This window comes from Drosophila miranda, chromosome 2 (assembly GCF_003369915.1).
Source record: "Drosophila miranda strain MSH22 chromosome 2, D.miranda_PacBio2.1, whole genome shotgun sequence".
In the NCBI taxonomy this organism is placed as follows: domain Eukaryota; kingdom Metazoa; phylum Arthropoda; class Insecta; order Diptera; family Drosophilidae; genus Drosophila; species Drosophila miranda.
The window spans coordinates 25890562-25903889 of NC_046675.1; the positions used below are offsets into that span (position 1 = coordinate 25890562).

At 44.1% G+C, this 13328-nt stretch overlaps 2 protein-coding genes across 4 annotated transcripts; one reads left to right on the forward strand and one right to left on the reverse strand.

Annotated features, from left to right (window-relative positions):
- The first annotated feature begins 1263 nt into the window (after positions 1 to 1263).
- LOC108155086 (putative mediator of RNA polymerase II transcription subunit 26) lies at positions 1264 to 9559 on the forward strand. Of its 3 annotated transcripts, none has more exons than XM_017285706.2 (7): positions 1264 to 1360; positions 5292 to 6682; positions 6744 to 7442; positions 7577 to 7681; positions 7774 to 8307; positions 8368 to 8490; positions 8549 to 9559. In XM_017285706.2, exons 2-7 carry the CDS (start codon positions 5363 to 5365, stop codon positions 8555 to 8557), a joined length of 2790 nt encoding a protein of 929 aa, XP_017141195.1. In that variant the 5' UTR covers positions 1264 to 1360; positions 5292 to 5362; the 3' UTR covers positions 8558 to 9559. The 3 variants fall into 3 exon arrangements, with proteins under 3 accessions (XP_017141195.1, XP_017141196.1, XP_033244362.1); XM_017285707.2 differs by lacking the exon at positions 1264 to 1360 and adding an exon at positions 4293 to 4384; XM_033388471.1 differs by lacking the exons at positions 1264 to 1360; positions 7577 to 7681 and adding an exon at positions 4295 to 4384.
- A 16-nt stretch (positions 9560 to 9575) lies between these two features.
- On the reverse strand, positions 9576 to 12260 carry LOC108155087 (serine/threonine-protein kinase MPS1). Its single transcript, XM_017285709.2, has 5 exons — positions 12158 to 12260; positions 11857 to 12099; positions 10796 to 11800; positions 10183 to 10738; positions 9576 to 9829 (listed from the first exon to the last, which is right to left on the reverse strand). Exons 2-5 carry the CDS (start codon positions 12090 to 12092, stop codon positions 9686 to 9688), a joined length of 1941 nt encoding a protein of 646 aa, XP_017141198.1. The 5' UTR covers positions 12093 to 12099; positions 12158 to 12260; the 3' UTR covers positions 9576 to 9685.
- Positions 12261 to 13328: the final 1068 nt, after the last annotated feature.

Genomic DNA, 13328 nt, shown 5'->3' on the forward strand with positions numbered 1-13328 from the left:
GGATGACAAACATTTCCGTAATTCTATAATATGCTTTTCCCTAGGGTATGCATGTTGTGGGATAATGTTGTCGCAACATGGAACGCGATTTTTGCTTTCGGCCAATGAAAATTGTCAAAAAACCATTGCAAAACATGTTGCTTTCATTGGCTGAAAAAATGTTGCTATAGCAACATGTTTTGCATTTATTTTTTGACGATTTTCATTGGCCGAGAGCAAAAATCGCGTCGACCCGTTTTAACCGGTTCGTAGTTTGGCGGTATATTTAAAAAAAACGATGTTTATATGGATATATGTATTATATGAGGTGAACATCAAATCCATATTTAAACTAACTTATCGGTTCGTTTTCTCGGCGGCAAGTGGTTACATAGAACCGTTTCCGTTAATGTACGATATATTTAATGGTAAAGGGCACCCGAAGACATGCAAAATATGGAGAGATAATACCAAATAATGTATATACCAAATACATACATACATATTAAAAGTAACTTATCAAACCAAGTTTTAATAATAGTCCCGGGGTCCGTTAAACCACTAACCATACAGTATATACTGTATGGTTAGTGCTTTTAGTTAGACATACTCCGTTGAGTATCAAAATTGAGCAATAGGAACGATTACGCTCTTAAGTTTTATTTGTTTGACCTTTCTTTTCTAGGCAAAATCCAATATAAGCGAGTATAATAAACCAGTCAAATAGAAAATAGGTTTATTAATTGGATAAAATTATGTGGGAAGGGCTGAGAGATCTATTTAGTTAGTAATATCACTAACCATACAGTATACATACATATACATACATATACTGTATGGTTAGTGGTAATATTCCACGGAATATCTAAATCGATTAGCCCATAGTAAGCCAAGGGGTATTTTGATATTCCACCGAAAATAAGGAAAATGTAATATTTTTAGCTCAGTTGAGGTGAAAGATAACGTGGGTTTTCTTTAAGTTCAGAAGAATATATACAAGAAGAATAGAGGGAGGTTAAGTTCGATTTCTTATCGACATACGAGGTACCAAAATTGAGGAAAAAACAATCAGAGCAATCGCCGTAGCAGGTAAACAAGTCAAGGATTTAAAGCAAGCCAACCAAGTAGAAAATTGATTCATTAATCGGTTAAAATAATGTGGGCATGGCTAAATGTTCTATATAGTTAGTAATAATCCACGTAATATTAAAATTGAGGAATATGTATAATTAACTTGAGCTCGTCAGTATATTTACGGTATATTTTTTAAGTAAGACGGTATGTTTCGGTATATTTCTGAGGGTCGGACGGTATAAGTCCGCGGTCACACTGCATTAATGTTTCTCCGGCTCTAGATTTAAGTTAAACGTATACAAAAAGTGTAAGTCGTAGCCATTTGGCCTAAGAAAGGTGTTAATCATAATTTTTACTTTTCAAATAATCAAATGCAGTGGAAAATGAATGCCAAAATGGCTCAAGAAAATTGCCGACGCGACAACGATACCTGGCACACACACACACACACACGAACATATATCTATATTCCAATCTATGTATGTATGGATGTACATGTACATGAAAGGGACGCACACGTATACAAATTGCTTGCAAATGGCGGATGCGTTTCCAACAAAAAAGAAAACTGCATTTAAATGTGAAAAGTTAAAATTGTTGACGTTGCAAGTGCGAGTAGAGACAACGGTAATCGCATCAAAAAGGAGTTGAAGAGAAGTCGACTGTGCGGCAAGTGGTGTGTCTGTGTGAGTGCAGTGCATGGTGTTGTGGTGTTTGTGTGTCGGACAGACGGCTTGTGGCGACGGTGGCAGCGACGCCCTTTTGTCTTCCTTCCACTCGTGACAGACACAAAGCGGCTCTCGGGCTCTTGCAGAAACCACTATTTATTCGGGTGTAATTATCAAAGGTGTTTGCCAATTAGATGCCTAATTAGAGAAAATATCTCAATGGGATGAATGGCATACTTTCACTCGTGTGCCCCGATTACGATTTAATTATGAGCAAAAGGGACAGCTGACACAAAGAAAACCAGCAGCCAGCGAGCTGAATTTATTTGTTTGATTTGCCAAAAACTTGTGCGCCGCCGTCTGGGCTGCTCCGCCGCTGCGCTACGCCCTTGCTCCCCCCTCAGCGTGCACTGGTATTCCCGTTTGAGATTTTATCAAAAACTCAAGAAATGAACATAATTGATGTGCCTGTCCTCTTTATTCGTGTTGTCTTGCTCTGACAATTTACACATTGTTGGCAGCCTTCTGCTGACCTCACCACACACACACAAACATACACGCATTCTCTGGCCCCAGCTTATCAAGAGCAGCGGAAAGAGAGAGGGAGGGAGACAGTGGCCTGCAGTCGAATAAATAATAAATGCACATCGAGTCGTTTCATTCACGTTCAATTGGCGATAAGGCCTTCGGAACTGTAATTCTAGGAAAACCCAATTGATAAATCGGACAGTATTGAAAAGTCACTTGTCTACGTCAGCAATCAATAATCATTAAGGGACATCATATTCAATTAGCTTATTTATAGCCGTGACACACACACAGACACTTGCGTACATTTGTGAGTCACAGCTTTAAAAAATATTCCCAATCTGGGGCAATCTTCCCTGGACCAAAATGTCGTCGAATGTCTTTTTTTGGGTGACCTACCAATCGAAGAACAAAACTACAAACGAACTTGACGCTCCCACGCAAGAAGACCAAATCTGCCACATGCCACCACGCTCTCTTTCCCTGCGGCGAGCAAAAACATTGCATGTTGCATAAATATCATAAAAGAAGAGTGGAGGAGAGCTTTCTAAAATTAAAACACTTGAGCCGCTTGCCGGCCGTGTCGCTTGCTCGCTGAAAATAGCAGACGAGAAAAATGCATTTATGAATAAATAAAAGAAAATAATGAATGAGTGCTGTCCGTGCGAGAGTAAGGGAGAGGGACTGAGAAGCACTTGCACCGTTCCTAGTGTTGCCCGATTGGAACAGCTAGAAATGGCTAACATATTATTACCAAAAATACTAAAATAAAAATAAAACAGAAAAATTTTCGAAATAACAATTAAGTCTTATTTAAATATTCTTCACTGATAGAATACTGCAATCAAAAGCTGACTTTGCGGAGAAACAAAAGCTAACTTGGCTGCACTGGCACTGGCCCTGGCTGACAGAAAGCAGAGAAATTCCATGTGTTTTTCGTGCTGTTGCTGGCAACTAATTGAACATTGCGGCGAGTGAGAGAAAAAAGAATACAGAGAATTAGGCCAACTGTGCAGTTTGTAACCAGGGCGAGCAGCAAAGTATATTTTGCATGCTGCCAGACCGTAATACATAATTATTTATAGGATGGTCATAATGATAATTGGCACCGCAAGATTTCGACTCTCACAGACACTCGAAACACACTAATACATGATCACATTCCGCAGCATTGCTCTTCCGGTTGATGACCTTTACCGGCGTTTTTATTGTATTTTTTCATTCGCTTATGTATTTGCCTCGTTTTTCTCTCTCTCTGTGTGTGCTCTGCTGGAGCAGGGCAATACTGGTCTGGTCTTGTCAGGGGAGTCTCTCCACTTGTCATTCGATTTACTGTTCGAAGCTGCTACTCATAGTTTCATCAAATATTTATTTGGGTTTATAGAGTACAAATAAGACAATATTTGAACAACAAAAGGTCTCTTATCGCCCATTTTCATAAACGAAAACTGATGGCATCAGCAAATAGGCAAACATAATATGTGTTTAACATTCTCAAGTTGTAAATTCTTCATGAAATTACTGTAAATGCCTTAAAGCTCTCTACAACAAAATATGTATCTCTTGTGGGAGATTTTTTTCTTATTTAGAGAAGTGGAGCGCGTTGTTGTAAGCCCCGTATTATACGAGTTTGACTGTAAAAAATTCCCGGGACACAGTCAGAGAATCTTATAGGCAGAAACATGACGCGGGAGAGTCAGAGCGTCCAGATATCTCAGAAGTTGTGTGCTGCGGCCGGCAGATTCAGAGAGCAACAACCTTGAATTGAAATCTTTGCAATTTGTGAATTCCATTCCACTCTGCTTCCAGTGAAATTTCAAGTTCTAACTACATATGTGTGGTAGAGAGAGCCAGAGAGAGAGAGAGAGAGTCGGGACCACTTCTTCACGGTGAGGTGGCAAACCAGACTCTCTCTCAGAGCCAAGGAGAGCGCAAGAAAGCAAGAGATCGCAAAGCTTGGCTTCGGTGCTGGTGCTGGTGTTGCTGCTGCTGATGCTGACGTTACCTTCTGTCATTCCACAAAGAAGCTCTTGGGTCTCCGCTTGAAGATTTCTGTTTTAGAAAATTATTTTGTGAGTTCCGCTAGTACGATTTGCATACGTGTGCGTCAGAGACTCTTAATTTGGAGTGGAGAGGTGCGTGTTTGTGTGGGAATACCTAACGATTTCAGCTTTTCTTTTGGGTTTTTTATGTGGGAGCATCTGCGTCAACGCCTTCAGGTCTTTTTGTGCAAATTTAACTTTCGTTCAAGGCTAGACAGCAGCTGCAAGTTGTTTGTTAACTGCTTTATAGGCACTTTGTATGTTTTTTCTTTCTTGGAATAAATTTCTGCGTCTGTGAATCTGTAAATCTGTGAATCGATAATGTAATCTCTCTACTGTTGCCATTCAGACATTACGCATGCAAATATACCGTAAGAGAGTGCCATATATATTAATTTACAGTTACAGGAAAGAGTATACGGATACCCCGCCGCCATGCAGCCCTTTGCTGCCATGCACTTTGTTAATCTCCCACCACTGAAATAGCACAATGACAAATATGAGCAAAGCGCAGTTTTTACAAATAAATAAACGTCAAACAAACAGTGAGAAGTGCAATAACAAGAGTTGTTCATCATTAAGTGTACGTGTATTATGGTACCATTCACCGGCCGGCCGGTAAACTGATAAGCACGTACTATGTATTTATTGTTGTACAATGTACATACATACACGAGCGCGAACACAATCGCACGTACACGCACACGCATGTGGCCTACACCAATACACAGACTTGCAGTAATTGCTATTGGGTGTAAATGTCGTTGATCTTTCGTTTAATGTGAAATTTTTGAACAGTTTTTGCTCGTCTGTTGCCGACTTGATCCGATCCACTAATTGCAAAAGTACACGTCATCAGCAGCAGCAGCGCACAAAAAATGGCTGATAACGAAGCAGGAACTAAAAGAAATTATGGGGTTTTTTTAGTTGATTTTCATTAGAAATAGGTTCTGAAACATCAAATTTTTCCTCGTTATAACTCTTGCCGCTTTGATTCCAGTAACCTACACGTTAAGGAGAGATTCCTGAGAAGAACCCCCAATCAGCTGCATCAAGGCATAATATGCAAATATGGATTTCCACATACTGATCGTCATTGGTTGTGTGATCAGCGCCTCCCTGCTCTCCTTCCTGTTCATCAACAAGATCTTCAGGCGCAAGACCTTCGAGGAGGTCGTGGCCGAGAAGCGCGCGTTGAGCGCCAATCTGTACAAGGCCGGCGGAGGAGCAGCGACCAGCAAGAAGCCCAAGAAGAAGGAACTGAAGCGTGAGAAGAAGCAGCGCCAAAGGGAACAGCAGCGGGATGCCAGCCATGATCCCGAGGAGGATTACTCCGATGGCCAGTCCGAGGAGCAGGCTTCGGTCGAGGAGGAGCCCGGCCTGTCCAAGCAGCATGTGGAATTTGAGCCCGATGCAGAGATCATGCACGACCAGCGTAGGTCAAGCAATGCGGCCGAAAAGGAGAACGTCCCTGTAGGAAAGAAGGGCAAGAAGGAAAAGCGGAATGCTGGCAAGGGTGGAGGAGCAGCAGCAGCAGCCGCCGCATCTGTGGCTGGCATTTTGGTCAACAAAAACGAGCCGGTGGCCGTCAAGCCCGCTACCGTCGAGGAGACTCCTACTTTGAATAATTTTGAGGTACGGGCTCCCAAGGACGTGGTCGAGCTAAAGAAGCAGGAGCAAAAGGAACGCAAAGAGGACAACAACAACAAGCAGCAGGCCCAGAAGAAGAACGCAGCCGGCAGTGTGGCCAAAAAGGAGAAGCCAGTCACTGGAGGAGTGCCCTCCACTGCTGACCAGGAGGCACCGTCCGTACCCAAACAGATACTGAAGCAACAGCAGCAACAGCAGAACGGCTCGCCCAAGACCCAAAACAACCAAGTGAACAACAAGACCAAACAGCAACAGCAGCAGCACCAGCACCAGCAGAAGAAGCAGCAGAAGGAGACGCTGACAGCCAAGGAACTGGCCCAGGCTTTGGAAAAACTGGCCGAGCATCAGAACCAAACGATTGGTGTCTCAGCCCTCATGAATGTTTTCTCCCGGGCCGAGCTGAATCGCTCCGAGATCCAGATTTTGATCGATTATCTGCTGAACAAGCAGCAGGATATGCCCGCCTCCCATGCCGAGTGGTCGGATGATATTTGCCAGAAATTGAAGCGCCAGCTGGAGGAGAAGGAGAAGCTACTGGCCGAAGAGCAGGAGGCCTCCATTGGCATCCAGGCCAAGCTGCGCGAACTGCGCCAAGAGGTCAACACGGAGCGCGCCCAAATGCATGGTCGCATTCAGGCCTACAACGATAAGCTCCAGGCCAAGGAGCAGGAGCTGTCCGCCGTCAATCAGGAGTTGTCCAGTCTCAACGACAAGCTGACCCTCGAACGCCAACAATTCCAGGTATGTCCACAGCAGCCACGCCAAATGAGCCTCCTATAAGTTTTTTATATTTTCGTTTTAGACCCTGCTGAGGGAAAAGCAGGCTAGTTCGCAGGATCTAGTGCCGCAGTTGCAGCGCCTGCAACAGGATCTGGCACACAAGGAGAAGTGCCTGGCCGACATGACCGCCTTCGTGAGCGCCGAGACGCAGCAGAAGAACGAGCTGATTCAGCAGCAGGCACAGCAACTGCTCGCCCTCGAGCAGCAGCGCGACGAGCTGGAGGTGCGCCAGAACAACAGTATCTACGAGCTGGAGGAGCGCAAGCACGTGGACGCGGAGAACGGCGAGCTGAAGGTGGAGCTGCGCAATCTCCACAATGCGTTGGAGTTGGTCAAAACCGATCTAGCGCAGGCCCAGTCGGAACTGAAGCACGTCCGGGGCGGAGAGCTGCAGGAGCTGCGCCAGCAGGCGGCCACTTTGGAGGCCAACAACCAGACACTCAACCAGCAGCTCAGCCAAGCCACAAGCAGCGCCGTACAGGCGACGGCCGCTCAGTCGGAGCAGGCCCAGTTCCAGTCCGATGCTTTGGCCAAGAAGCAGCAGGAGCTGAGTGCGCTGCAGGCCCAGTACGGATCGCTGACCGAGGCCCAGGACAAGCAGCAGCAGCACTCCAGCAGCCTGCAATCGCAGGTGCAGGAGCTGCAACAACGCGCAGAGCAGCTGGTGGCAAGGGAAAAACAGCTGCTGCAGGAGTTGCAGGAACAGCGCGAGAAGAATAATGTGAGTAGAGGAAACTCTTAGCTGGATTCGTGTTTGTTTCTGTCCTACCCATTCGCATGCCCGTGTTCTCCCATCCTCTTGCGTTGTTGTTGCACCCTTTTACTAATTTGCCACACGTATTTGTGTTTCGTCAGGACGTGCGTATGAAAAATTGGAAGTTGATTGAAGCGTTGCAAAATGCCGAAGCAACAGCAACCGCCACGGCAAAGACGAAAACAAATACAAAGCAATCCTTAGGCGTAAGTGCATGCACAGATCCTGTCCCTTTTCCTAGCTTAATTTTCCTTGAAATCCTGCAAAACTCTATTCTCTTGTTTCTTCCGCATTGCAGCAGCAACAGAAAGATCTGCAACAGCAACAGAAGGATCTGCAACAGCAAAAGCAAGATCTGCAGCTGCAACAGCAACAGCAACAACAGCAAAAGTCCGTGGCGGCTGCCAATGGGGGAAACTCCTCCGCAAAGAGCGAACAGCAACGCATACGCGATCTTTACCAGCGTCTCTACCCTGAAGCGGTGAAAGCGCAGGCGGCCAGCGCACTGCAGGCTTCCTTTGATCAGTGGCTGGAGCAGGTCCTGGCCACACACATCAAGCAGCAGCAGCTGGAGCTGGAGAGGAAGGCGGCTCAAAATAGTAGTAATAAGTCCACACAATCAAACAATAGTAGCAGTAGCAGCAACCACAATAGTAGCAGCACCAGCAGCATCCCCAACAATATTTGTAGCAATAATAGTAGTTCGAATAGCAAATCCTCCTCCTCCGCCGCCTCCACTGCTGAACAGCAGCAACAGCAGCTGGAGCTGCACAAACAGAACCTGCAGCTGCGGGAAACGAACGACAAGCTGACGCAGCTGGTCACCAAAACGGTAAGAAATGGTGCTTTTATTATTTATTCTCTGATTCTATTCTTAAATTGTTTTCTGCAGACCAACACGCTGATGGACTTGGAGGAGCGTGCACGGGAGCAGGACGAGCATTGGCGTGGCATTGTTAACCAGAAGGAGCAGCTGATCACCAAGCTGCAACAGCATGCCTCAAATGGGGAGCAGGTGGGTGGCAGGTCTTATTTTTTTCAATGGAGATTCTGAAGCAATGTTCTTTTTGCAGGACATTTAATGTCGCGGAAGAGCAGGAGATGGAGAAGTCCTACAACGACGATAAATGACAAGCGGCCCACACACACGAGTTTGTCCAAACTTCCGTAACAACAACAACAACAGCAACAGCAAACCATAATTCTAACAATTCTATTAAGTTTAACGAGAGGAGCCTCCCACAGCAACAGCAACCATTTAACATTTAAAGAATGAAGAACTACGTACGGGAATGCTTTAAGAACTTATAACTAGAGCAACAAAAAAGTAAAATTAATATAAAAACGACATTTGTGCAATGTTAAACAAGATATAAAAACAAATCAAAGGAATTCTAGAACCCTCCCTCACAAACAAAAAAAAAATCCATTGCTGCTGCTCTAAGTGAGAAAAATGTTTTTTTCTAATTATTAATTTTTATCAATGATTATTTAACCAGAAGGCCGTATGCTTTTGCGTATGCGTTTAATATTTGTGTTGAACTTGCATTTAAACAAAAAACACGCGCTATAAACAATTGTATATGTATCTTATGTTTAAGCAAATGAATTTACACAAAAACAAAAACTACTTAAAAGGCAATTCTATACAAAATAAACCAATTATACACTTATAGTTAAATATCCTAAATTTATGTATTGTATGCATGTAATTTGTATGCTTATTTCTGTCCATGTTTTCCATGTTCTGTTTTCATTTTAATTTAATTGTGAAGCAAAAAGTATTCAAATCCGCAGCAGCATGTAGTCTCGGTCCACCCCACAACGACAACAACATTTAATTAGGCGTATATACAACCAAGAAATAACTATTTTTATATAAACAAACACACACAAACAAAAGAGAATGAAACCGTATTTATAAGTAAAACGCAAATTCACACGAAATGCTAGCTAATTAGCGATAAAAGAATTGTCAAAAAGTAAACTTGTTGCATGCAAAAAAAGTATTTAAGTGTAAACCGAAACGACGGAGAAGGAGTAGGAGGAAAAAACACACAAAAGGCCCCCCCCCCCCCCCACAAGTAAACGAATGAGCTATAGCCTGCATTATGAAGATTTATGATGTATAACTTATGGTAAATGAGAATTAAATACATACACACATATGACACATACACACTTTTGTTGGGCTTTTGCTGGCTGGCTAACTACTTATTTGTTGGCTGGTTGGTGCTGGCTTTGCTGCCAATCTGTAGATTCTGCAGGGGAATGACCATGTGGAAGGGATACTGCAGCAGTTGGGTGCACGATGGCCGGTTCTTGGGATTTAGTTGCAGGCAATTTTTGACCATCTATAAAGGAGTTTGAATGTATCCCACTTCTACGTATATGATATCAAAGACTATAAAATACCAAGTTGTTGCATCAGTAACAAATTTTACATTTCAATTTCCGTTCGACGATTCGTGGTTTGTGCGCGTCGCCAAAGACTGTCTTTTACTCTTATTATTTAATTTTTTTGACCGAAAAGCCTCGCCTAATAATGAGTGGATTGCTGTTGGATTCTGCGGAACGACTCAGCTTCCCACGGAATTGACGAACAGACGAAGCTGAGAAGAATATGCCGCCATAGAACATCTTTTTGGAGCCTCATGCAACATCTTGGTAATTGTATTGTCTTTGATAATACTCTACGAAAACTCACATGAACCAGCATGGCTGGATAGTAGAAAGGTATCTCTGGATACTCAATGTTTGTCCCCGGATTGGCAATGGCATTCATCTTAGCACAAATATTGCGTATATGACCAAAGGGCGTCTTTTGGTACAGCAGCAGATACAGTATGCAGCCCAGGGACCATACATCCGACTTGGTGGAGATCTTTATCTTGGGCTGATTAGCACCGCGCATGGGACTGTTGCCCGTCGAGATATCCGTGAGCGCCTCAGGACTGATGTAGTTAAAGGTGCCCGCCTGGGAGAACTTTATGATGCTGGTGGAGTCCACCGAAATGTTGCTGGCAATTCCAAAGTCAATCAGCTTCAGACGGCCATTGACCATCAGAAAGTTGGCCGGCTTCAGGTCCGAGTGTATGACACCGTGCAAATGGATATAGTTGACAGCCTGCAGCATCTGGTACAGAATGCTCATCAGGCTGTAGGCGGGCAGATTTGTGGTGTAGCTTTGGAGGATCTTGTTCAAGTCGGAGTCACCCTTCTCCATCACTACATACAGCTTGGACTCCTCGCGCAGAAGTTGACTGTGGGAAGGCGGAATGTATTTATACCATTAAAGTCTCTGCGATCTAGTTACTCACTAATCGTACAAAGCCACAACGCATACGTTGCCCTGCAGCTTCTCCAGCAGCTTGGTTTCATTCAAATAGCCTTGCACCGCCGTCGGATCGGCCTGCAGGTCCACTACCTTCAAGGCAAACTCCCCACCAGAGTCCGGACGACGGGCCAGGTAAACGGAACTGGAGCCGCCACAGCCCAACTTCTGGCCTATCGCGTACTCATGATCCTTAATCTTTATTATGTTGTTCGATGATTTGGTGGAGGTGGAGGGCGGCAATGGCTCTGGTTTGGGCACCGACACAACTTCTTTGGGTTTCACTGGCTCAATTTTTGGCGGCAACATTTCATTTTCTGCCTCATGGAAAGCATTGTCTAAAGACTTCTTTGACTTTCCATTGATGTGCTCTGCCTTGGGCTGCGGCTCTGGCTTTGCCGGGGGAATGTCGGGACTCTCGCTGATGGTGTCGCACAGGGAGAAGCTTTCGCAGGGAAAGGGAGCGCCACGGCCGACGGTCATTGGCGTCTGGAAGAGAACCTTCTGCGAGCGAAACTCATTGGATACCGCACTGCGGGATTTAGGTGCCTGAGTGGAGCCGCGTACTCGCACCAGTGGCGTTATGAAGTCCACTTCGGGCTTCGCATGAGACTTGGCCACAATCGAGGATACATTGCGCAGGGGAGTCTCGTCATCAAATAGTTTACGTCGCTCTGAGATTGTTTGGAGCTTTTCGATGGCCTGCGGTTCTGGCGCAACCGCCGGGGAGTTCTGATTGGGGGCAGTGGTGCTGCTGCTGCAGTTGATGCCCATGTTGCCGAAGCGTCCCAGGAATGACAAATTCGAATCAGATTGCTTGAGTGCGGCCCCCGTGGAGGGAGCTGGACCACCGCTAACCGACAACTCGTGCGTGGGACTCAACACAAAGGAATCATTGAGAATGGCGCAGTTGAGATTGTGGTCGTTTTTGTTATCATCCTCCTCATCGCTGTCCGAGTCCATCATGGCCATTTCAGAGACGCGCCGTGGCCTGAAACACACACCAAATTAAAAGGCGACGCCATTTGCGTGGAAAAAGATACTAACAGCACTTCACCGGCTGCCCTATTGTGAAGTGGAATGTTTTCCTTATTGCCAGCATTATTGATGCCGATGCCTGATCTCTGACCGAATGCAGATGCCGCCGCCGCTGGCCGTGGGTTTTTTGCGGCTGCGATATTCGATCGGTGCGGCTTGAGAGGCGTATTGTAGTCATCGTCCGTGTCCGAGTCAATACCAAGCGCTAGCAAGTCCTTAATGCGGCGCGGCACAGGGGTAGTCATTTATTATCTTTTTTAAAATTGAATTTAAACAAGAAGCCATAGAACTAGAGATGATATTTGCTCACCTTTTATCGTTATCGATCGAGGTGTGGGCCAAAATCAAACTAATTTCCTGTGAAGTAGGTGAGATTATATTCTCAATACTCAATTTAAGAGTCAGTCTTAGTTGCAATTAGCGTTTGAATTCTAGTTAATATCTATTTTTGTATAGTGCCTTTTTAAATTCAAATATGGCAGTTTATGACGAGTCAACCAAGTGGCAGCCCTCAGAATATTCGATAAGTTATCGCAGACAATTTTGTACAATTTGGACCGCTTACTGTACTTTTAATACTTTTCGAAATTTTTTGTGTTCAAAATTGAGCCGACCTAACTAATGGTATATTTTATCAATTCGCTATCTCAAATCTTACTTTCGTGCATCATTTATTCATTCCAATGGATGGAATTTATACTTGGCGTTCCAGTTGGGTGGGACTTGCTCTCTTTTTTTTTTTAAGATTTGCTCTATATTTTGTTATGGGATATCCTCTCATGGAGGGATTTTTCCTCGCCACAAAGTCCCTTTATCTTAACAATATCCATATATTCCATTCTTACTTACGTTCCCTGGCGTCCTATGTTGCTGGCAACATTCAATTTGTATGGCCAGACTCATTTTCCTATAAATCGAGCAGCATCTGCATACCCTGGGGAAATTGATATTATAGAATAGGGAAAATGTTTGCCATCTCAGGCTCCAATCTATGCAAAAACTAGTCAGAAACTGGTATAAGTAGTTTAAATGGTATGTCAACGATATTTTGCAGCTTCTTACAAAAACCAAGAATAGGTATCGGGATCGAGATATCGAGGTCTTTGTTAATTAAGTTATAAAACAGCTTGGAAGCAGTATCTTCATAAATTTACGAAATAGGGTATACAAATGTTTATACTCCGGTTGACAAGCAACAAGTAGGAAATGACGTGCTGTTGGCCATTTTTGTTCAAACCTTGTTGAAGACACAATACAATAAAAACAGGTATTTAAAATAAAGCAGTCAAGTAGATAATTGATTCATTAATCGGGTAAAATTATGTGGGCAGGGCTGAGAGATCTATCTAGCTAGTAATAATCGACGGAATATCAAAACGAATATCAACTTGAATTCGTCATTATATTTACGGTATATTTTTAAAATAAGACGGTATATTTCGGTATATTTCTGAGAGTCGGGCGGTATATTTTATCTGTAA